Source organism: Miniopterus schreibersii, assembly GCF_964146895.1.
Source record: "Miniopterus schreibersii genome assembly, chromosome: 1".
Classification (NCBI taxonomy): domain Eukaryota; kingdom Metazoa; phylum Chordata; class Mammalia; order Chiroptera; family Miniopteridae; genus Miniopterus; species Miniopterus schreibersii.
Window position 1 is genome coordinate 70,855,438 of NC_138101.1, and position 26,046 is coordinate 70,881,483.

The following is a 26,046-nucleotide window of genomic DNA, read 5'->3' on the forward strand; positions in this document are numbered from 1 at the left end:
GTCCTGACCTTCCTTCTTCCCTCTCTCCCTCATTTTTTTCTAAAAAATACAGTGTTGAGGTTATTTCCCCCCTCAATAAAACCTTTTGGGCAGTTAAATGCTGAGTCATGACTTAATGATCAGAAAAATGCAGAAGTATTTGAACAGCTTTGGTGGGCATGCCTGATCTTGCAAGCATACAGAAAAATATTGCCTTTTCCCCTTTTTTATGCATTTCTTTAGACGCACCTCCTTACTGAGAAGGAATGAATTGGCCCTTTCTTTAGCAGGTTTTGTTTCGGTGACAGTGATCACCCTTGTGAATTATTCTGGACTAAATTCCTGTTTATCTCTAAATGAGCAGGAATGGGAGCGGGGTGGGCCAAATGTCCAGTCAGGGACTGATTTTAAGGAGGGACTTTTAATATACACGAGTCAGCTTCCATGTGACACAGGGTCAGCAGTAAAATCTATTCTGCGTCTGTGGTTTAAACAGCCCCCATGAATCTGAGCACACCTGTGGAGACATGTCATCCACTTAACGTGTCTCCTTCCCCACTTAGTAGTTATTAAGATCAGTTCCTTGTAATCCACATGGTCATTCCCCATCTCTCATCCCAGCAGAGTCTCTGTTCAGGCTTCCTGTCCAGTTCACTGTCCCCACCCATCTTTCCTATCCCCATTGGGCATAAGTAAAAAGACCCCAGTTCTAATTTTATGACCCAAGTAACTACCAGTCATTCAGGGAGGGGGAAAGTGGAAAGATAGAAGTTCTGGAAGATTGGGGGTACACTCCCCGTATTCTCCTTCACAAGGCCTCTGCGAGGATGAACTTTCACCAGTTGCCCTTGTGTGCTGAAAAGAGATGTTCAACTGTATTGTCAAGCGCAAGTGCTCCATGGAGAAGACACCTGACTGGAAGTGACCTCTCAGAATGAGCAACGGAGAGTCTTACGCTGAAGGAACTGGGGGAACTGCCTGAGAAAGTCAGGGGTCTGGTGGGAGGTTTACCTCTTGGGAAAAAGTCTCCTCATTGTGGCACTGGGAGGTCCCTCACCAGTGACCAGCTCCTACCCACCATCCCAAGGACACAGCCGCTGTGGACAGGGAGGCAGGCCAGGCAGCCCTCCTGATTGGGTGACAGCTTATTGGAGAAAGTGACCAATTTGCACAACTGGAAATCCGTGCCTGGTGCCTGTGATAATCAGTTTAATATTTTACTCACAAGTGAGAATGTTCAGACAAAAATCATAAGTGGGGTGGAAGAGGAAGACTGAACATGGAGAGGCCTGACCACAGAGGAAGCACAGTATCCAGGGGGCAGAGGGGAATCTGGCATTTGCCCGTGAGTGACGTGGAGAGATTGGCAGAGTCATTGCATCTATAAAACAAGAGTGTCCCTTGGAAAAGGAGGACACTGAAGGCAAGATAGATGTCTTGAGCAATAAAAATAGATTGCAAAAATTAGGGACAAAAGAATAGTTGAGTTGTCTGATAAATTGAAGACATTTCCAAGAACACAGAGTAAAAGGGTGCATTAAAAATAAGAAAGGAGAGGTAAAAAATCAGAAGATTTACTCAGAATATTGAAAATTCCACAAAAATGTGTACGAAGGAAGAAATTTATCAAAGAATCTGTACAAGGGAAAAATACACAGATAAGAAGTTTAAACAAATCAGGGAGGTAAATGGCTCACATCTAATTTATGAACAAGAAGTGAGGATGGGCCACCTGAACTTGACAGTGTCGAAAATAAAGTTGAATTTATCTAAGATTACAAATATTACACATAAATAGTGAAAAGTAAAAAAAAGCACCACATTTTAACAGTGTGAGTCAGAAGATAGTATTCAGAATTGAAAATCCAGAAATATAGAACCAATATAGTATTTACAGGCACGAGAACAAAAGTTTTGAACAATAAAAAAAATAAAAAAATGAATAGAGGTGTCTGCCTCTGAGGAGCAAAGGAAGTGAGGAGCGGGGGAGGATATTGTTTTTCATTCATACGTTCTCTTCTGTTTGAATTTTTACCACATGACTGCGTTATTTTGATAAAAGTACTAACTATTCATAAGTGTACTTTTTTGCTATCATATTTCTCAAATTGGCCCGAGGGTCATAAATGAAGTGGACTTTACATGAACTAATTGATGAGGTTGAATTGGCATCTCACCAAAAAATGCAGAGGGCGATTGTATCATTTTATTTAAAAATAAACTTAATTTTGTAGCACTGTAGTATATATATAATAAGTCACATCACTCCACCTCAGCATTTCCTAGGAATTTGTTTGAATAACTGAACTATAGTTAAGATTAAATGGCACATCAAATTTAAGTACATAAATATTTAAAAATGTTTCTATTAACAATTTTGATCATTTCTCCATAATCTCTTTTTAATCAGTATGTTTATTAAATCTTCTCTTTATAATAGGAAAATAAATTTCAGCAATTTATTCTTCAATATTCATAAATTACTAATTAGTGAAGCTTTACCTTGTAAAGTCTCACTTCCATGTAATAAATGTAGTTCACAGAGATAAACTGCCTGCACACAAAGCAGTGTATTCACTGGCACTTTAAGTACCATTTTTCCACAAGTCTTTGTAAAACATTACTGTTTTCCAAGGGAAGTCTTTCAGTTTCCTAAAAAAGTGGAAAGATATTGAACAATCACAGCTCTAGAGCTGGGAAATATTGAAAACTACTCACCAAATCATAGTGACGTATGTTTTTGGGGTTAGAAATATACTGCACAATAAAGACAAAACATTCGTTGGTGTCTTCGCCTCCCTCCCTCCCTCCTTTTTTCCTTCCACTCATGGGTCAGACCAAACTCATTTAAAACTATGTTATCCTGGAATCAGTAGCAGAAAAATCCATGACACTCCAAATGTTAAGATTTGCCAGGATTTTGTTTCTGTGATCCTTCAACTCTGTGACTAGAACCCTTTCACACTTTTTACATTGGATTTAAACTTTTCTTCATGACCCATTCCCTACTGGGATGGGGAACTCACGCAGGCAGGCACTTTGTCTATTTTGTTCTCTGTGGTTTTCCCAGAGCCTAGGATGGGCTCTGGTGCTGGTGGACACTCAGGGAGTAATTTGCAAATAAAAGAGTACAACTGCTAATAATAGCACTCGTGTGGCACTTATTATGGGCTAGGAATCTCCCTAAGTACTTATTAACATGAATGCCTTTAACCTTCAAGGGACCCTCTGGAGGTACTACTGTGGTCCCCAGTTCCAGAGAGGCTGATTGGCCTGAGGTCACATCACTAGTTGCTGGTGCAGCTGGGGATGAAACCTAGGTGGTTGCTTTTTGCCTGTGTCATCTCTTACGGTTCCCAGGGTGGTTATGTCCTGAGGTGGGGCTGTGTCTCTTCTTGTCACCCCTGATGCACCACAATGGTCACCGTGTGTAAGTGCATCAGATTAATGTCTACTGGGGGCTGGACAGGAGAAGGCCACATCCACAGTGTGGTCTTGACAGAAGGCACTATGTCACGTGCCACCCAAAGAAGCAGATGTCCTCAAATGTGTGAAAGAAGGGCAGTGTCAGGGCTCAGGGGGATGTGTGCCTCCAAATACAAGGGTGCTGTCACCTAAACTTTTGGCTTGGAACATGATCCTTATAAGGTGATTTTACCTTGCAAGTATTTTATATACTTTATCCCACTCACCAAATTATACTGGGAGGAGGTGTTTTTATTTCCCTTGTAAAAGATGCCCAAAACAGAAAGGTTAAGTGACACATCCTCTGGCTGAAATGAGGACAGTGTCCTGAGTACTGTATGCTCGCTCCAATGTCCTTGCATGTGATAGTACCGGGAGAACTCTGGGGTCCAGGACAATGGGAAATATACCAATCACCTGGTTTTAAATTGATTTTTAATGCAAATATATTTGGACATCAAGTAGATGGTCCTTTTCAAGTCTTAGATTCTCCTACACATACAGAGTGTGTGCGTGAAACTCAAATAACTCAAAGTCAATTCTTTTCCAATAATTATTCTGTAGCAGGACGTTACCAATTCATGACAAACTTTGGGAATAAAAATGGTTGAATTCAAATAACCATCTGGTTAGTTATTATGAATAGGTCAGTAATGTTCTCACTAGTACCAATTGCTTAAATTTCAACCATCATTTTCTCCCACCTCAGCTTATAAAAGCAGTCACAACCTTGACTGTTGGTGTCAACGGCTTCCTTTTGTTCTGTCATTTGTGCCTGAGGATGGATGTCTAGTTGTGAGCATTGTGGGTGGGGGTCCTGGCAAGAAGGGTGCATTCAGTCTCCTGTGATAGGATTCCCGGGGAGTCTGCGCCACAGCAGGAGGGCCTCATAATTGTGAGGCGAATTGGACTGTCTGGATTGAACTGTCCTTCTGCACATAGAGGAAACGCTTTGGGGAAGGGAAAGGACCAGCCTGGAGTGACTCATGGGGTGGCCTGGCCTGGCCCTGCATTCCAGCCTTCACTGGTTCCTCCAGCACTGCACACTCTTCCTGACAGCGACATGTGGGAAAAATGCCTCAGAGCAAAGGGACTGGCCAGTCCTTAGCTGACCTTTCATGGAATTCGAGAGAAGCCTATGCAGAGACGGCTTTAAGGAGGTGTCATTACAAAACCACTGGCACTTTGGCTTTGCTGGTCACCTACTTCATCACTGATCCCTCTGTGTCTACTTTTGTTTTCCTTTCCAAGGCTTTGGATGGAAGGGAGAATCCTTTGTTTCCTAAGATCAGGCAAACACTGATTTCCTCTCCTCGAGATGAGAATCCCACATAAAAATATGAGGTGTTACCTTTGGTCATGACGATCCCTGCCAGTGCTCTGTGGCGGGCGTGCGTGGATGTCAGGCCTGCGGTCAGCTCGCGGAACTTCTGCGTGACCATCTGGGACACAGAGTCGGCAAAGTCCTGCAAGACACAAGCACCAGGCTGCTTTGATGCTGAGTGGTTCACGCTCATGTCCTTCCCTCCTTCTCAAAGCCCTGTCACACAGCGCCCTGTCACCATGGGCACTGTCCCAGGACCCTTGGCCTCTGGAAAGAGTGAAATATACTGGATCGACTGTGGGCCCTGATCCTGAGGCATTAACCCCAGCGTGGCCCCTGGGTAGGAGCTGGGCTGTGCCTGAGCAGGACCTTTGCAGGGAGACACGTTTGCGCCTGCGTCCGAGGCCCCCTTCTCCCTGCCTCTCAGAGGAGCGAGCTTAGCGGGTCCTGAGGGGAGCCGGGGGAACCTGCATACATGGGACAGTGGGCTCCCACTTTCTTCTTAGTGCTGCAGAGCTAGTTTTTAAATACCCCACTTGTCTCAAGGACTCTCCTGGTTGAACTGCTCCCTACGGCTCACTCACGACCTCCTCCCTTCATGTTTCTGCACACATGCACATGTACAAACATATACACACGCACACACAGAGACATGCACACAGAAACACATTCACAGATGCACGCACACACGTGTGCACATGGACGTGCACACAAGCACAATACATACCCGTGCATATGCACACACACATTCAGGCAGTACATACACACATGCCTACATGCATTCACACACACATAAAGACAGACACACACACACCAGCTTGATATAATCCCGGTTGCTGGGTTTCCCCTAATGTGACTTCGCACGTCTGTTACACCAGCACACGTGAAATAATATGGGTGGTGTCGCCCAGAGTGTGTGGCTTTGCCACCTCCCTTCCTCTGTTCCCCCGTCCATGGCTGACAAGTTGCACTTCTGCGCATGGCCTATCGCTACTTTTCCGGGGAGGCGGCTGGGTGACAGCAACCTTCATAGGCCTTGGACTCAGGGAAACCTGGTGTGAGTCAGCTTGGGCCCAGTTTCCTAATTTGTAAGGTAATCCTCTTAATTTCCATCTGACGGTGCTTTTGTGAGGATTAAATGCCTGGATGGATCTTAAATGCTTAGCACCATGCCTCTCGCTGTGAGTGCTCAGAAACAATACCGGCTATTCTCCTTCTTTCATTATGATTACTGTCACCATCATCACTATTATTTCCCGGTCACCGCAGGCATTGACTGAATCTTCCTGCAGCCAAATCACAATAGCCACTTAGCCAGGAGGCGGGCAAACAGGCCATTTTTTGTTGGAATGGGTTCTCACTGTCCTGCCAGGTGTGTTTGGTATTGTGCTACAGATAAGAACAAGTCTCAGGTAAGTACAGGTTGGAAGGATGAATAGTTTAAAAAACCCCATGTTTATGTGAAAATAGGCCTGCCTCCTGGAAACCAGAAACCTGACACGAAACAGCGTGAGGCTTTCTCACTCTAGCTTCTCGGATAGAGAGCAGGGGAACCGGGCCAGCACCCTTCTTCCAGCACCTGTGGGGTTTGGGGCCTTTCCCTGTGCTGCTGTGGCTGCTCCAAAACCCCATAGGGACAGATGCCATGCAAACTGGGCTTCCCTGGGTGTGGTCCCGTATTACCTCCTGGACTTGACTGAGGCCTGATGGCTGGAGATGGTGGGCTGACTGTGGGTCCTGGGGCTTCTCCCTGGCTGGACTCTGAAGGAGCCCAGGCTGCTTGGATAGACACCTTACCTCGGGTGGGAGTCACAGAATCATAGTGTAAATCAGAGGTAAATCCTGGAGGCTGTCCTGTCCTTTTGTGACCTGGACACTGAGGTTCATAGAGGGCCTACACATGTCCTTGGCATCTGTGTGTGAATGTCCTGGGACTGCTGGGACAAATGACCATAAACTGGGTGGCTTAGAACAGCGGGAACTTACTTTCACAGAGTCTGGAGGCCACAAGTCCTGAGCTCTAGGGAGGGTGCCTCCTGCCTCTTCCATCTCTGGGGGCTCCAGGTGTCCCTTGACTTGTGGCTGCCTCCCTCCCATCTCTGTCTCCCTCTTCATATGGCTTCTCCTCTGTCTTTGTCTCTACTCTGTTGTGTCCTCTTAGGACACTGTCATTGGACATGATATCAGTGGTCATAGTCACTGCCATTGATTGAATGTGCACAGGTGTGGACACTGGGTGGGAGGGTTCACGGTGCCCCTGGAGCCTCCACCATGAGGGGTTGGCCTTATCCTTCCCTTTATAAAGATGGGCCCTTGACAAAATAGAAAGTCATCCTTCAGGCTGGGAGACCAGTGTGAGGGGGGAGACCTCTGACTGAGGGACAAGCTGGGAGTGGGGTTGGAGTGGCCAGGGTGCCCAGGATCTGAGAGCCAAGTGGCCTTGGGGAGCATCTGCATTTGGAGCAGGGCCTCTGAGCCCTGTTCTCAAAGGAACAATGGTGAGATCCAGCACCCGCACCCCTGCAGCCATGTCATGGGGAAGAGGGTCCCTGCCTAGGCAGGGCCTGAGGGTGCCATCCAGTCGAGGGATCCAGAAAGGCCTCGTGGATGCTGACATCTGAGGTGACCTTGAAGGGAAGGTGGGGCGCACGGCCTTCCTTCCACAGATTTGTGTTTCTCAGGTCACAGGTGAGCAGTGTCTCCCCTCTGGCAGGCTCCATGGCCCGCCGCTGACTGGGGTCATCCAGCCACTATCCTGCTGGAGTGAACACGGGGACCCAAATAATAGCGCTACCTCCCCCGGCAGGGTGGTCACCACATCCTCTCGGCTGCTCTCCAGAGTCAGATTCTAGCAGCTTCTTGTGTGTTCACCTCATCTCCCCGAGATTTAGGTGGCTCAGGGGCAGAGCTTGTGTCCTTTGCTTCTCCAGTCACATCTCAAGGTGACAGGCGTGTGTGTCCCTCGCCCCCCTGCACTGTAGGCATAAGGAACTGCTCTCAACGTGCCTTCAAGGTCCTTTTCCTTCTGTGTAGAATGAGATATCTGAATGTTCCAGAAGTGATGAGACTGTCAGTACAGGAGACAGCTTGTCACTTCTGTCTACCTGACAGGGCCCGGTAGGGACCTCAGAACACGACACCCCCAAACCACTAAGTAATAATATTAAACACACAAAAGCCCCCTTTCATTTGGGAACCCAGAGAGCACTCTCCTTCACTTAGAGACACAAAATAGTTTCCCTGTGTGCCAGTTCTGTGCACACGTGGTCCCACTTCCTCCTGACAAGGAAGCCACTGCTGCAGTGACTTCCATTCTCAAGGATGGCCTGAGACACACAAACCGCTGGTGAAAGGGTTCTTCACCAGCTATTCTCAGTATTTTTTTCTGACACTAACACTGTTAATCTGCTCAGGCACCATAACACACACCACAGACCAGGTGGTTTAAACAACAGACATTTATTTCTCACAGTTTTGGGGGCTAGTTTCACCCTGAGGTCTCTTCACCCGGCTGTGGGCTCTGCTCAGGGTGTGTGGAGAGAGCCAGCCAGCTCTAGAGTCTCCTCTTATAAGGGTGTTAATCCCATTATGGGTGACACCCTCAGGACCTCATTTAACTTAATCACTTCCTGGGCGGTTCCTTTCCACATACAGTCACTCTGAGGGGTGGAGCTTCAACATGAATTTTGGGGGGGCACAGCATTTAGCCCATAACACAAAGGAAACACAACATCACACAAACAAACCTCCTTTCTGATAGTGGTGCTGTGTATGCACTGAGGGTTAAATGCACCCCTTTCTCCCTCTGTTTACTTACTACCCCACCCCTCAAGCCCTCACTTCTCTCTTCCCTCACCCAGGCTGGATGCAGAGAAATATGCTTAACATAGATGTTAAGTACTCCTGAAAAAAGAATAGAGGCCCCCAGCTGGAGACCTCAGGAAGGGACCGCCACATGGAGGGGCCAGGGCCATGAGTTACCCACCAGCCAGCAACTGTGTGGTATTATAAGTCTCTGATTTTTGAGGTTGTAGGTTACAGCAACAGCCTTATCTACTCTGAGTAATAGAGAAGGAGAGGAATCTATTATAAAAAGGCAAATAAAACCCGACAATCAATTAAGGAAAAGCAAATAATGAACAAAGCCTTGTACTTTATTATGAATAGCAAATGCTCTGCACCATACCCCACAGCTGATGTGACTGGCGTGGTAAATCCAGATGGCTGGCCGACCCAGATCTGATCTGACAGGCATGGTGGATCCAGATGACTAGCTGATCTAGAGCTGATCCAATAGGTGTGATAGATCCAGATGATGAGCTGACCTGTGTGCCAATTAGGGTCTCTTCAGACTTGGGGAAAGCTCTCTGTGTGAGGGCCTGTGGTAAGGGCCCCTGGACATCATGGGTCAGCCTCTCTGCACAGTCCTAATGACAGTTAAAAGCACTCTTCATATGTAAATAGCCGTTATTGTGGCTTCAAGTGAGGAAGGTTTAGTTTTTGTTTGTTCCTGGTTGGTGGGTTGAAAGACGCAAGAGGAATACAGAAAAGGCACCTCATGATGGCCTGCCTTTGCGCCAGCTGACATCTCACAGGCGGAGAGATGAGGGACTCGCCACTCCTGGACTTGTTCTGAGGATCTATCTGTCTAAACCTCTGCAAGGCTGTGCTCCATGAAAGGCACCTGAGCAGTGGCTGGTGTAAGGACAGGTGGCTGGGCTGCGAGGCAGCTCTGAGTGGTGCACAGAGGTGTCACCCCAGAGCCCCACAGTCTTTCCCAGGCTCTGTGTCCCAGGTGGGTCTGTGGGGTGGGTCGGAGGCTGAGCAGCGGGGCGGCTGCCCTCTCTCCCCTTTGAACCAGGGATGCTCCATAGGGACCTTTTCATTAAACTTCTCCTCTCCTGTTTCCTTTTTACTTTGTTCAGTTTTTAGGGGTCCTTGACATTTATGTTAAGCATATTTCTCAATTAATATTTTATAGAGGTGAATGTAAAAAGAAAAACGCAACGATCTCTTTAACTTCTCTTACTTTTGTAGATTTTCCAATTAAAACATAGAGAGATATATAGTTAATGGGGAAAAAAATGTATCTGTTTGACATTTAACCGGCACTGCTTCCTAGGTCTGCTTTAGAAAGCCTCGCTTGTGGCTTTTCAAGGGAGAATTTATAGAAGGTTTACGTATTGAACCATCACCCTTAATTTTTCTGGTTTTAAAGGTTGAAGGAAGAGAAATCATGACCAATCATCTCTATCAGAAGACAGAGCATCTGTTACAGGGACTCAGGGAGCCTCTGAGGAATTAGAAGCATTTGGGGTTTGGAAACACCAGGAGAAACCCAGCCTTCAAGGTTTTTGCTCTGTGTCCCGCTGTTTCCTCAGTGGAGCAGCGGGCACCTGCCCCTCCCAGCTCTGCATCACGGGTGGCACCGCATGCTAAGTGATTGGGTTTTAATTAAATCACATACAGGATTGCAGCTGCAGGTAGCTTCTCGTGGTTGGGGTTGTGTATGTAAATGACATTGTTGTTGATGACACCGGGAGTTAAAAGCTAGACTTGGAATTCACATTGGGAGACATATACTTACTGATTTAACATCGGAAATATTTTATGTTTTAATCACTTGGGATTTAATATATACACTCCATTTGGGTTACTGCAAACCCGACTAATCAGACCCTGAAATAATCTGATTTTCTTTCCCACCTGGCATTTGGTTCATGGTAGAGGCAGCTACAGTGCTCAAAACCAGATCATGAATCTGGTTATTATTATTTTTTATCCTTACCTGAGGACATGTTTATTGATTTTAGAGAGAGAGGAAGGGAGAAAGAGAGAGAAATATTGATGTGAGAGAAAAACATTGATCGGTTGCCTACCTTACATGCCCTGACCTGGGATGGAACCCAAAGCCTTTTGGTGTACTGGACAGTGCTCCAACCAACTGAGCCACCCGACCAGGGCCTGATTATTTTTATAAACTCAAATTCTAGGGTCTGTCCTGGGGCTGCGAGGAGTTCATCCAGTCTCAAGGATGAATAAATGCAAACTACCTAACTTAAAGAGTATTTTTTTTGAGCACCTGGGCCAATCTATATTGTATCATCGCTTTCTAAATTAATGTGAGATGGTCCCCCTGATGGTGAGCACACAGACACCTCACTGTATATTATGGGTAACCCACATCTTCACTTAACAGCCTTTTATTTGGGTCCTGTGTCCAGGCCTGGTGGCAGTGAGCATGGTGCCTACAGACACATGTTTCCTGTCTCTGTCCACCAGACATCATAGAGGGTAGACAAGTAACCACCTTTCTCTGCCATGTTCCACCTCCAGGCCCTGTAACAGCTTCCAGGTGATCATGGGTTTCTTTCAGACCCCAATAGCACTTATGCACTGTGTCCTTTTTGGTTCAACCTGAACAAGTTGTTTTTCTTTCTCCTATGTATGCCATAAATATGCGATATACTGTAGCTCCCCCCATTGTGGACAAGAGGTCAATATTTTCATTGACTGTATTGCTCATAGTAATTATAGCCTACGTTAGTGCAAGGTCACTACTTACTTGTCAGACATGTTCTAAATGCTTTGTGTGTTATTGCAATTAACTCTTACATAAAGCAGGGGTTATCATAGCTCTTTTCTTGTTAAGAATCATGTGAATTAAGTAATTACAGAGTAGACAGCTTCTGAGGCATGTCCTCCATGTGTCCAGGGGTGGAGTTGTATAGATGCATACAGGAGAGAGAGGTCACATATGAGCAGTGGCTTGTGTGGGCAAGTCAGGGAGGACTCCCTGGAGGAGGAAACAGGATTGACCTGGGCCTGAAGACCTCTCATAATCTATATTGGCAGGGATTAGAAGAGCAGGAAAGCCTTGGGGAGTCATGGCTTGAAGAAGTTCAGAGGTTGAACAATCTATTTCCAGATGGGGCGATCAGTAGTTCAATATGGCCTGAGTAAAGGATTCATGCAGAGCAGTCATGAGAACTCAGACTGAAAAGGCCGCTGAGGAGAGAACAGAGGACCTTGATTCCAGGCCAAGTTCATCTGCCTCCTTGGGCTCAGTGCTGTTACGCACCAAGGCCACATCAGCACAAGAAGCAAGTGGAGGGCCCTGCCCACAACCAGGGTAGGGTGGTCTGGCCAAGCAGACGCTCCTGCTTCCTTCAGTGGAAAGGAGAGGCTGAACTCAGGGACAATTGAGAGGCCAGCTTTGTGGTACAGAAGGCCCTGCACAGAGAGGCTCTGAAGACCCACTCCCTAAATCCTGAATAATGAACCACAGTGGTTTGCAACATAGATTCTTTGTTAAATATGAAAAAAAGGGATATTCAACTGTCCTCTTTACTATTGGTGAGTTAGTCACTTAGAAAAAATCCTTCTAAAGTGTCCCGTGGTATTAGGAAAGGGCTTGTGTCTTTCACACATCATTCCTGGCCCCCTGGAGTATGTGCACTGGGGCAGGGTTTGTGGGGAGATATGATCCCACAGAAGGCTCCTCCTCCTGGAAGCCTCACAGAGCTTCTCTCAGGGCAGGAACAGAGGTGGGGTATTGGAACTGGGTCGGGGTCTTGCAGAGTCTGCAGCGACGCCCCAGGTGCCTGCGTGGAGCCAGATGAGCCTCCATCCGAGAGCTACAGCGCTTACGCTGATCATGTACAACTTGGCACCGATGGACGTTGGAATGGAACTGATCAGGGGAGAGAGGATTTGGCTTCTGTGAAATGATGGTGACAATCAGGTGCTTCTGGTTCCAAAGGTTAAGTGGAGATGGTGGCCCCATCTTTAATGGCCTGTGTATTATTGTACTTAACGGAAAAACTAAACCAAAATGCTACTTTAGCTTCTGCTTGTGGCCCGCGCACTGCCTGTTGGCCCCAATTACCATGGCGAATTACCAGCATTATTCAAATAGGAAAAATAAACTTCACGCAGCTACACCGAAAGGCTCCAGCCGTATTCATTTCCAACACTAATATTCTGAATGCCATAAATAAATAGAATGTGTTCAAATTTGCAGTGGCAGTCCTCAGGGTAAAATTGACATTCAGCCAAAGTGGTAAGGATATTAAAATCGATAGATTATGAAGTAGAAATCCTTCAGTAAATATTTTCCTGTTGAAATCCTGTCTTCGGGTTTGTAATGCTGGAATACCAAAAAGGTTAGATTTGCATGTGGGTGGGGCAAGACAGAATCGGGCCCAGTGTGGACAGCTTCTGTGGTCCCTTCTTCAAACTTTGTTTTATAGCGTGTGGTGGGGTGCGGTGGTGCTCTGAGGAGATGGGGTGGGGAGGGCCTGGGGACGGCGGCAGCACTGGAAGGAGGGGCCCGTGCCAGGCTTGCTGGAGTGTGTCTTCCATAAAGCACTGCTGACTCATGCCTCTCCCCCCTCCCCTGACCCCCAGAACTGGGAAGGCTGGAGAAACGCTGCTGGAAGTGTCATCCAGCCACCAGCCATTCAAGGCCTCAGAAATAATCCCAGTGCAAGGGCAATGCTCTTCCCCAATTTACATCTCAATATTCCTTTGTGTTTCCATGGAGAAGGCCGTCTCTAGGTCTTGGTCATGACTTCTGTTTGCTGGCAATGGCAATAGAGCCTCATTAACTTCAAAGTCAGGGGCTGGTGAAAACCAGTGTCCAACCACATAATTCAAATCATCGGACTCTTCAATTATTCTATATCTCAAATTACCCAGAGGCCAATTATAGATTTGGAGGAAGGTATAAAAGATGAAAACTCTTAATTTTAGCCATGGCATTGTGGAAAAAGCCCCAAAATTGGAATCAGAAGAATTGGGCTTGAGTTCTGCCACCATCTTCTCCCAACTGTGCAACCGCCAACAGGCAGTTGGAGCCTTTGTTTCCTCGCGTGTAAAAGAGGCATCATAACAATCACCGCTGCAACCCATGATCTTATTCTGGGCATAGAGACCTGCACAATTCCACTGTACATTTCTGAATAACTCGTTCTCTTTAAACCTGGGGAGCCCCCAGTGTCAATCACACCCACAGAGACCGTGTAACAGGAGGTGGAGACAGAACCAAGAAGCGCCTTCTAGGCAACAGGGAGCCAGGAATCCGTGGCTGGATCAGACCTGTGTTTGGGAGCACTGATGGCACTGTGACTGACAGGGATCCGCACAAGGCTCCTCAAAGGTCTTTCTGTGGCTGTGTCCCAGCTTGGGGGTTTCAGCAGGATGTGCTGTGGACCCCGGAGGCTTGGAGGCACTATACTTTGGCAGAAGGCATTTCCCTAAGACCAGGGGGCTGGAGATCGAACCTGAAACCCAAATACGTGCCCTTGACCCGGAATCGAACCCGTGACCCTTCAGTCCATTGGCCGCTGCTCTAACCACTCAGTGACACCGGCCAGGGTAGTTAGGGGTATTTGCTTGATCTTTTACCAACTTTAAATTTGCTATTATTTTTTTAAATTTGGAAAACAACATTTTGGGCAGTGATGCATTCGAGCATTAAATAAATGATGTTTGCATTCGCGCTGATCCACATTGTTGGCTACCGGCCGTCTGTACACGGTTTTCTGACTTTGGCTTCTGTCCTCTCTGATTTCACCCTCGAGCCACATTGTTTCTGACTTTTGACACGAACATCACCCCCACCACCGCATTCCGTTTGTTTCACCTTGGCAGCCGCAGTGTCAGCGAGCACACACTGCACCGAGAGGCGGCCTTGCCTTTAGGGGTTTGCGGGCGCAGGGCCTCGGGAGCCTGGGAGGAGAGCTGGAAGGGCACAGACAGGTGCCAGCAGGGCCTTCTGTGGGAAGCTCGGCCATGCCCACAGGGGCCTGGGGAGAAGCCAGCGTGGAGACTCTTTCTCAAGCATTTCCACTCATTCCACCACTATCCACCACTACACCCATCCTCTGGGGCAAAGAATCAGCCAAAATTGGTAGAGCAAGACACTAATGGAATACAGAGATGAAACGACAAGGTCCTCTATATAAAAAGCCTATAACAGAAAACAAGAAGTACAAACACTGAGTGACAGATGGCGGTTGGTGTTTCTCAAGGGCTAACTGTTCGCAGGGGTTGGATGCCCAGTGGATCCCATTTCCCTAATCTATGTTATCACTTTGAGAGGCAGGTACTCTTGCCCAGCTGGGCATGGCTCAGCGGTTCAGCATCGACCTAGGATCCAGGCGATCGGGGTTCAATTCCCGGTCAGGGCACATGCCCGGGTTGCGGGCTGTGGCCGATCAATGACTCTCTCATCATTGATGTTTCTATCTCTCTCTCCCTCTCCTTTCCTCTCTCTGAAATAAATAAAGATATATTAAAAAAAAAAAAAAAAAAAGAGAGGCAGGTACTCTTATTACCGATTTTACAGATGAACAAGTCGAGGCTGAGAGAAGTAAACTTCCTCTCCCGGGACACACAGTCTGGGCAGACCCCCAGGCACGTGCTAAACCTCCAGGAGGCCTCCAGAGAGATGTTGCAGGGGGAAGGATTCGGGGGTGCTCCAGGAGGGACAGGCTCTCAGACCCCAGTGAGCGCTGTCAGACTAAGGAACATGAGTGCAGTCATAGGGATGGCAGGTGGGAAATCTGAAATTCTGCCCCTTACACAAATGCTGGTGTTATGACTGCCTTAACTGTAGTAGTCTAGGGGGCAAATGATGCCTGGTGATTGGAGAAAGACTTCTGGGGGAGGCAGGTGACCGCTTCTGGCAGAAGAGCCACCGGGGAACTGTCCCGGGTCCACAGGCCTCCTCCTGGACCCCCTGAGTCAGAGTTTCGGCAGTGCAGCCTGTGCTGGCATCTCCTGCAAGCTGCTCAGGTGATTCCAGTGCACACTGAAGTCTGAAACCTTTGATGACAAAGATTCTCTAATTGACCAAACTCTACTCCTTTGAGCTGTTTTCAGCCAGGCTTATCTTTTGGGCTTTTCATGTTTCTCTCTGCATCATCCAATTTCAGCAAGAGGCCAGCCCCTACCCTCGATACCTATCAAACTCATCCCTCACCACCCCCAGCTGATGTCTGATCAAATGGCCTGTCTTCAGCAGGGGTCCTGGGAGGTCAGTTTAGCCAGAATCCCTTCTACCCCTAATGTTTCCTCTTAGTGACTTTTCATCCACCAACCCCCACCCACTTGTTGCCTGTAAATCCTCACTTTCCAAGGAGCACTCAGAGTTGAGCCTTGTCTCCCTCCCCTTTGCAAATTCCATGGCAGGGCTCCCTTCACCTGCCACCACTGTCCTCCCCTTGAATAAAGTCTTCCTTACTGTGCTTTAACAAGTGCTATCGAATATTTTTTCTTTAACATTGTCTAAAACCTGGAGAGGAACTGAAGGACAGAGCATTGGCAGGGGGAGGGGCTCTATCTGCAAAAACACTGAGGGAGGAAACTCAGTCATGCTCAGGGATGGCTGAGCTGGGGTGACAAGGACCATTGTGACAGGCAGGCCATTTGCTTCTGGGGTCAGAGAGCTGGAAGAACTGACTTCTCCTTGCAAGAGTCATGAGTTGCACTTGTGGTGAAATATTAGCCCATCTTGTCATCTTCTCCCAGCCAGCCAGTCCTCTAAGTGGCTGGTGTCCTGCTTCCTCTTGCCAGCTTTGTGGCTGGCCTCCTCTTCTCTCTCTTTGGTTTATGCAGACCTCACCCCATGCAGAGCTACTGCATGGCCCCTCAGAGGAAGGGCCAAATTCAGCCACTCAGAGGAAGACCACTGTCTTCACTCCTACCTCAGAACATGCTGAAATCAGCCGAGCAAATCCACGAGAGGGTCCGCTTTTGCTCCCCTAGGGCTGGGCGCTAAACTGTGGGTCATTTGCTGAATGAGAGAATTCTTTGCCTATGGACCAAAAGGTCCCTAAATATGTACGAAGGGATGGATTTTAACAGACAGGACTGGGAGCTGGTCACATTCATAAATTCCAAGTTTAGAGATATGAAGGCATTTTTAATCTGTATTGTTGACATTTTAAAATTCTACATGATTAGTTACATTAAAGAAACAAACAAACAAAAATTTAATAAAGAAAAAAGTGTGGCACATGTATGTGACTGGGTCATACTATGTTGGTGACAAAGGTTTAGCAGTATCAGGTGCTGGCCTTCTTTTTCTTTTTCCCCCCACGTTTGAAACATGGATCACAGCCTCTGATTTCTGGTATTTATTTTGTGAATTAGCCCAGCCATTGTCCAGCCCATGAGCACCTCCGGTGGAGAGTGACCAGAGGGCCAAAGGGGCTCTAGTGGTTGGGTTACTATGAGTGGTGCAGGTGGAGGCCTCTTTCTGCTGGCAGGAGGGAAGGGAATGAACCAACTACAGCTGCTTCTGGGCTGCTCCCTAGGATCCAGGTGCCAGGTGGATAAGCATTTTGTAATGAGGCAACCAAGGCTGAGAAAGATAAGCTGACTTGTTACAGCCAACTCAACCAGTTGGTAGTAGGGTTAGAATTCAAATCCAAGTGTATGAATTCTAGTTTAACATTGGGGCTCTTGTCTGCAATGTCAGAAGTACCTTCCAAAGGCTTTTTACTAATTGAGGATTTCAGCCAAGCCTGAGTAAGAGATCCCACGTTCATTACCTTGAAGAGTTGAGAGTTGAGGGTTATATGCAGAGATATCTATATATCTACCTACTGATTAAGTACATTCATATTCACAATTACCTAAACTGTTAGACATCCACAAATCTGTTTATACATATGAGCAGTAGTTACTGCTTTAACAATCAACTTCAATTGGAATACAATAAAAAAATATAGAAAATAAACTAAAACTGCATTAGAAAACATGGAATATTTCTGTTTTTGTTACACTGGTGCTTTTGGATGTAGTCAGGAAGATATTTTGCATCTGGGTTTAATTAGAATCTTTAAATTCTCATTAGTGTGCTAATATGAGGATGCTAACAGATGATGTCCTTTGTTTGGGTTTGATTCATGGTTGTTTGAGTTCATCTGGATTTAAAAAGACATAAACAAGAAGAACCATTTCAGTGCATAAAGAGAAAAAGATTCCTAATGGAAAAAGCAGTTGTTCCATAAAAGATGTAATATTTTCTTTCCCAGCTTTTGTTAAATTTAAGAGAAGTTTTTAAGTTATTGCCTAAATAATAAAGAATGCTAATGCCTGTTTTGTGACACTACCATTGAAGTCCACGTCACACTCACTTCCAAATGCCATAAAGGATAAACTCTTAGGTTCCTTTGTCTCATGACTTTGGCCCTCAATCGGTTTTCTTTATCTTGAAAATAGGCTCCAGAGAGGAGAAATGAAGCAAATAAAAATTGCTAAATAATTCCAAACAGTGCTGAGGCACTGATGAAAGCCAGGGCGAGGCCATCCTTGAGTATTTCCTCAAGCTCATAGAAACCTGAGTCCAGAGTGATCCGTTCCAGCTCTGTTTACCTGTACTCAGCAAACAGGAGAGGGATGGCCCAGAAAATGCCTGTTCTTTCAACTGAACTTCCACAAACAATAAAGTCATTGCTTCCCCATGTCCTGGACTCACATGGCTGTACCCACATGTGATCTGGATGGATCCAGTGCTGTCACACTCCCTGGGACCTGTGCTAAACCTGGCAGCACATGCACCCTTGCATCCACTGGCAAGTGGAGGCCTTTCCCTACCGCAGATGATCCTTGAAGTTTGGAAGAGGTGACTATTCCTTCAAGGCTATGAGGCCACGAAAAGTCAGGGAAACATGACACCACCAAAGGAACACAATGAATTTTCAGCAACAAACCCCAAACAAATGAATTTCCCGACAAAGAATTCTAAATAATTGTTTTAAGGAAGCTCAGTGAGCTATGAGAGAACACAGATAGGCAATGAAATCAGGAAAACAAGACATGAACAAAATGAGATGCTTAACAAAGGGATAGAAATCATTAAGTAGAACCAAACAAGACATTCTGGAGCTGAAGAATATAATACTTGTAATGTAAAAAAAACACACAAAAAAAGAAAAAAAAAAGTAATAGCTTCAACAACAGACCTGGTTGAGCAGAAGAAAGAATCTGTGAACTCAAAGAAAAGTCATTGGAAATTATTCTGTCAGAAGAGGAAAAAAGAAAAAAAGAATGAGAAAGAGTGACGAAAGTCCATGAGATTAATGGAACACTGTCACTGAAGCAATATATGCATTATGGGAGTCCAGTAGAAGCAGAGAAAGAAAAAGAGGCAGGAAATATATTTAAAGATATAATGACAAAAACCTTCCTGAGTCTGCAGAAGGAAATAGACATACAGATTCAAGAAGCCAAAGGATCCCGAATAGGTTAGACATAAAGTGGTCTACATAGAGACACAATATACAGATGCTTCTCAACTTATGATGGGTTACGTCCTAATAAACCCATTGTAAGTAGAAAATACTTTAAGTCAAAAGTGCATTTAATACTCCTAACCTACCAAGCATCATAGCTTAGTTTAGCCTACCTTAAATGTGCTCAGAACCCAATATTCAAAAAATGTTAGCGATGTGGTACACACTATGGAAAATCCACCAATAAGTGGGACATTTATAGCAACAAATGCCAACAGTGAAAAAGTCCTCAAATATATAACCCAAATGTACACCTCAAGAGACTGGAAAAAGAAGAGCAAACTGAGCTCCATGTTAACAGAAGAAAGGAAATAATAAAGATTAGAGCACAAATAAATAAAATAGAGAATAGAGAAACAACAAAAAAATCAACAAAGAGAAAATATATTTTTTAAACAGATACAGTTGACAAATTCTTAGCTAGACTAACAGAAAAAAGGAGAGAAGACTCAAATAAATTAGAAATGAAAGAGGAGACATTACAATGGATGCTTTAGAAATAAAATTATCATAAGGGACTATTGTGAACAATTATATGCCAGCAAGTTGGATAATCTGGTGAAAATGAATAAAGTCCTAGAAACTTTCAACCTACAAAAACTGAATTAAGAAGAAATTGAATGCCTGACTAGAACAATAACAAATGAAGAGGTCGAATCAGTAATAAAAAATCTCTTAACTGTATCTCAGTTTTTAAAAATGTTAAAAAAATTCTCAACCAAAAAGCTCAGTACAAGATGGCTTCATTGGTAAATTCTACCAAACATTCAAAGAATTAATACTAATTCTTTTAAAACTATTCCAAAAGATAAACGAGAAAACACTTCTAAACTGATTTCATGAAGCCAGAATCACTCTGATACCCAAACCAGAGACCTCTCCTGTGACAATCATTTTGCCTCCGGACAGCCTCAGGGGCGAGTCCCTGCTCTGCGGGGCTTGTGGCCACAGAGAACGGACGGGCTTCCTCTCCCTTAGCAGCGCTTGCTCGGTGGGACAGCCGTCAGGACTGGCAACTCTGGCCACAGACACCTGGACTCTGAAACAGGACTGGATTTAAAACCCCCACAAAGGCCTTTTATCTGTGATGAAAGGGGAGTTGTTTTTCTATTCCTACTTCACTCTCTCTGGCTTCCTCACATGCATTGATGGATGTCTTTCGGAGTTGGAGAGAGAATAAAGCACCTTTGTGACAAATGATGTCAGCAGGTCTCCCAGGCTCTCTGAGCAGCACAGATGGACCGGTTAACTGCTCTGGGGAAGTGTAGAGCAGTGCCTCACAGGGCCCCTGCGTCACTCTCTGTCCCGCTGGATGACTCTGGACGATGGTCAGTGTCTGTTCCTCTCCCTAGCCCTCCGTCACTGGGCCACCTGGGTGTAGGGCTCAGGCCCTGCAGGTGGTCCTGTTGGCACGTGGCCACTAGGGCTTGTCTAACACTTCATGCACTTAGCACAACAGCCCACTTACCTCCTTGCTTCTTGCCCACAGCCTGTGCCTCATGCCCCTGGGACCTGACCCATAGAGCCCTCGCTGGGCACCTGGAGGTCAGGGCTGCTCCATGAGCCTGGAGCTTTCCCAGCAGGCTTCCCCCCCTCCCAGGCCTGCCCTCTTTTTAGCCCACCCTGCACCTCCCCTGCCCAAACCTGGACCTTCACGTAGGGACAGTTAGCTGCAATATCTAAGTTACAAGGTAAGGTCATTCCACTTCTAAGGCACAGAGCCGGTGGCAGGGAGGGAGCGGCCAGGTAGACAAAAAGTTCTGGAAAACCTCTCAAGGGGGTGGGGCCAGTACAGGGTACCATGGCAACTGGGTGAGTGCCTGAGCACAGATATGTGACAGGAAGCAAACCCACGTTGTTCCTGGTGCAGTGTGACACATCCTCCCCCCACACTTTCCGTTCTTGGCATCAACCCAACAAGGCTTCCAGTGAAGGATCTTTTCTGTCCCCTGCCCTTTGTGCCATTGGCAGTGACATCCCAGCAAGACAGCCTCAGTGCCAATGGTCCAGGTCCCCAGACTGGGTCTGTCCTCACAGTGCAGTTGCCCTGGGCACCAGGTCGAGGTCAGGGCTCTGCTCTGACCGTTTTATTCCTGTCGTGTCCTTGCCCTCTCATAGTCTTGCCTTCTCCCGGGACACTGTCCTCCGGTAACTACCGCCAGGACTGTGCGTTCCTTCCAGAACCCAGAGCACTGCTTGTCTGCGCTTCATGGCATGAGATGTGGCCACGTTTGACTTTATGTGAATGTGTGGGATCTGTCTTGTGATTTCTAATCAGTCCAAAGGGAATTTCAACGAAGCTAAGAGAAGCTGGAGGACCAGGAGCCTTTGGTTTCAGCCACAGAGCATAGGAGCACAGTAGACACAAAGGTTTGTCCAAGTAAAATGTTTCAGAAAAAAAGGGAAAACATTACATAAATTACTTTTTCAGGATCAATAGCCATCACTCTACTGTAAAGCCTATTTAAGCCCTTAATTAGACAGAATGTTCTTGGTCTGAGGCCAAGCTCTGGTCCTTCTCTATGAAGACATTTCCTTCCCAAATCATTTACACACTTAGAAACTCAGTAGTTTTTTTTCTTCTTTCTCTATAATTAGTAGGTGTTTAGTTCACACCATATTGCTCCGGGGAATCGAAGGTAGCTTATCGGTCTCGAGATCTGTCCTGAGGAAGCCTTGTGGCTGCTTTCGTCAGGGTTTTGTGCTTTCCAGGAGGAGCCAGTCATGCCTGCAGTCTGGGGTTCAGGGCAGTCTCGGGCCATCAACACAGAGCGCCTGCCACCCAAGGGCCCAGAATGGAGAGCTGAGCACAGAGGCCCTGGCCCCCAGTGTAGCCTGTTCTCCCAATAAGTGTCCTTGTTAAGGGGACGCTTCTGATACAAGAACTCATTCTGGGTTTTCTTCACTAACTGGTGCAGAGAAAAAACCCAAAGCCTGGTGGTAGCAATTATATTGCTAAGATACCAACATCCTTTGGCTGAAAAGTTGAACCTTTTTAGAGGAGTCTGTATGGCATTCAAGAGAGAGAAAGAGAGAGAGGTTTCAAAAGCAGTTTTACTTTTCATCAGGCCTGTTTTGTTCCCTTCCCCTCTGCCTTTTTTCTTATGTGCATTTTAAACACCGTTAATAGGTTTTGGGAAGCAAATCTTGCCTTTGTCCTGAGCACCTGGGATTTTCCTTCCACATTTTCAGGGCACTCCCTCAAAGGCTTGGAAATGCCAGGCAAATTGTTATAGCAATGGAGGTCTGTCCAGTTTCTGATAAAACCAAAACTAATTTATTTTTTGTTTATACTCCACTGCCGTTGACAAAGCTTCCCCTGGAGATGTGTATCTTTATCCTATCTCCTTTGGTTTTGGTTTGTCATCTTTTTTATTTTGCAACTGACAAGGGGAAAAAAAAAATCTGACATCAACCTTGGAAGACGGTAATGCATTCAAGACTTTTTCCCCCCTCTCAGATCTGATAAAAATCTTGCCTAAAACCATGTCCAACCTTTTCAGAGGAAGTCCAGATGGCTCTGCAGCCTGGGTAACAGACTCGACTCACTGATGCTTCGCGGAGTGTCAGCAGGGCAATGTCTTTCTCGCAACATAAATGCAAAACAAAAGACGGCATCTGTGGTTTAGGCTGGGTTGGGGGCGTCAGGGCCTGGCGGTTGTCTGGGAAGGGAAGTGCAAACAAAGAAAGAAATCTTAGGGTGCTTTCGAAAGACCATCTCACCTGAATGAGGCTTCCATCAGGAGAGAGGGTGGGGTGAGGGAAGATGCTGAAAATTAGCTGCAGATGCTGCAAAAATGGATTATTCCAGATGAGGGAAAATGTAACTTCCCTACCCTTGAAGATGCACTGTTGTTGGTGTGATCGGTTACATGTGTTGCCGTGTCTCTCAATCCAAGTGTGCCCGTGGGGTCTCCCGCGGGAGGTTTCACTTCTGATGCCCTTGGAGGCCGGCTTGCTGGAATTTGTCATCAGCAGGGTGTGTCCAGGAAAGACAGAGACGGGGACAGGAGCTGGCCCGAGTGACGTCCTCCGTCTCTTGCTCTTACTTGTTACTAGAATGAATAATAATGGCTTGCTATTCCTTTGCCACAGCTGGATGATCAAATCATTCACAAACATAGCTGACGAGGCCCTTGGCTTTCTGGAGAGGAAGCGTGTCGCACTGACATTCTGCGTTACAGCTGGAGAAACTGAGGCTTTTCCCTATGAGTTCTTCCTCCAGCTGCCTCCTCCTTTTACGTCGGTGCCTCGTGCTGGTGACCATTAGATGAGGCTTTCTTGCCCTTCTTTCTCTCACTTCCAATTTCAAAGCTTTGCTGAACTCATTATAATCCCTTTGATGGGATTCCAGTTAAATCATGTCCTTCACTTGGTAAAGTTTCACCTCGACGGTGCAAGCCATCCCTCATTAGCCAGACCCAATTCCGACCAGTGTCTGCACCGCGGCGTGAAGCCCCAGGTCTCAGCCCTGCCTGCATGTTATATTCTCCTGGGGGGATTTAAAAACATCCCGGTGCGGGGGCCCTAACCTAGACCAACTATAATAGAATGCCTGGCTGAGAGGCCAGGATACCGTCGTTATAAACGGCAGATTTCAATGTGCAACCAGAGTGAAGAGCTACTGAAGGAGCTAAGTAGCTGCTCCTGCTGGAAAGCTTACATTCTTTCCCAGTAAAAACACGTATAAATGTGAATGTCTTCATTATGTGTGTTCACCCAGGTTTAGCTACTTAAACTCCAGTGTCCCTGGATGGCCATCACAATGTCTTTCTGTTTAGGATCACGCTATCATGTTTAGTAAGGAACTTGAAGCTGTGACATTTGTAAATGTTGGCTGGCTGATTGATGGGCACTGGGAGCATGAAGGTGACATGGGAGTGAGGAAAGTCAGAAGAGTGAAAAACCAAGGAATGACCTTCAAGTGTGCTACAAAACGTGTGGGACTACATGTCATTTGGACACCAGTCAGAAGTGTGTTGAAATGAATTGATGTGTACTTCTTGGTCTTTTAAAGCCATTTAGGTAACACGAAGGCAGAGCACCATAATTTCATTAGAAAAAATTGGGGACAATATCAGAGACCTCTGATATGACTCAGACAGCAGAACTTAGTGAACGGGCCGGATGAGAGGTGTCACAGGTTGGAACGTGGATTTGCTCTGGGTTTGTTTCTCTATCTGCTAAGTGTAGTGATGGGATTGGTTCTGTCTCTAAAATCCTGGTTTATTTAGAGAGAGGAAATAACAGAGTATGTGAAGGGACTCATTAAGAATTTTTGGTTTTTATAGTTATCTAAATCTAAAATATGGAATAATAATAATAGTGGTCTTCTTTTATTTGTTATTTCAAAGTGTTTTTTCAGAGAGATAGTCTCTAAGTATCATTTAATCTGGGAGAACTACAACTTCATGAAAACTCTGTTAATTCACAGATTTTAGTAGCAAAAATGGCTTTAAAAGTGGTGTATTGGTCAGTGCTTTCTGTGTAACAAACCATCCCAAACTCAATGACTTAATCAAGAAGCATTTATTAGTTAGGTGTCTGCAGTTTGGCTGGTGTAGGCTGATCTAGCCTGGGCTCTGGGGGTATGGCTTCCATGTGGTTCAGGATCAGCTCTGCTCACAAGTGTCTTATTCTCCTGTGTGAGCAAGTACCTGAGACACAGTCTCACTGTGGTGATGACAAATGTGCAAGAGTCCAGTCCAACTGGTCAGATGAATTTCAGGTCTCTGATTATCAGTACCCCTAAATCCCACTGGTCTTAACAAGTTACACGTATAAGACTAACATCAGTGGGATGGGACGGGATGTTCCTTCCATGGAGGAGGGAGGAGGAAGCAAATATTTATTGCCTTGTAATCTGATCTATCACAACAGACTTAGTTAGTACAGAGTGTGGAATAATGTAAAGGCTCCTGGAAAGGCTGAACTGAGTATTTCCTGCCCCTGTGGCTCTGGCTCTGTTTTGTAGTAGATGCTCACTAATTTTAGCCTTCTTGACACACCATTATCAGAGGAAATGGTTTAAAAGAGCATTGGCTATTGGCATTTCCATAAGGCTTGGTGTATCTGATGCCTTCCCAACAGCCTCAGGGATTGAGACCTGGATCAGTGGGACAGATCTGGACTTGGAGGGCTTCTTATGATTTCCTGGGTAACAGAGGGTCAGAGTTGGGGTCATGAGTGCTGGGTCGGCAAAGGGGAAAGAGGCAGAAGTAAAAGAGCAAGTAAGAGGGTGGTCAAGACAGATGTCACAAGTGTGTCTGGGACTTTCTACTGCTAGTACCTTCTGGTCTCAATATTTAAGAACTGTGAAACTGCTTGCACACAATCACATGCTGGAAAGGAGGCAGCCCTGCTACCCTTACTTCAAACTGAAAAGCAGATTGGAGAAGTCATGGCACCAAGACGAGTGGCCCTTTCCAATCCAGAACCTCTCCCCTATGGGACTCTCATGCAGATCGGGAGTCAGTTTACCATCCTCTGGGTCTGACTTTGCAAGTCAATCAGAGTCTCTGGGCCTTGGTTTTGTTATCTCTAAAATGAAATGGTTGCATTAAACAAGGTTTTCTGGTTCTGACTCAATTCTGATCTAATGGCTCAGTTGGATTTTCCAGAATCCAACAGGCATTTCTTCCCAATCTCCTGACCCAATGGCTCCTCTCATTCTCAGAGGACAGCCTCGCCTTCCCCTTCACTGAGAAGCACTTTTCTGATGCACGTTCCAATTCCCCTCATCTTTACATCGCAGCTGCCTCTTCCCTTATCCATTCTCCTTCCTTCTTATCAGAAAAACACACTTCTCCTGTCCCAGTAACAGTCTGTCTTCTCCATTATTTTTGTTAGTTTTTGAATCTTTTGTGGTTGTCTCTCTTTCCCCCGTCACACACTACCCATCTAAACAAACAAACTGTCCTGGGAAGAATAGTGCCCCCCCCCCCCAAATTTATGCCCATTGGGAACCTCCAA

General features: G+C 46.1%; 1 protein-coding gene across 1 annotated transcript in view; it reads right to left on the reverse strand.

Moving 5' to 3' along the window:
- Positions 1-26,046, reverse strand: part of ADARB2 (adenosine deaminase RNA specific B2 (inactive)) — a 395,175-nt gene that overhangs the window by 51,766 nt on the left and 317,363 nt on the right. The window contains exon 4 of the mRNA XM_081131940.1: positions 4,796-4,910. Coding sequence (XP_080988066.1) covers positions 4,796-4,910 — 115 coding nt within the window. The remainder of the gene's footprint in view (positions 1-4,795; positions 4,911-26,046) is intronic.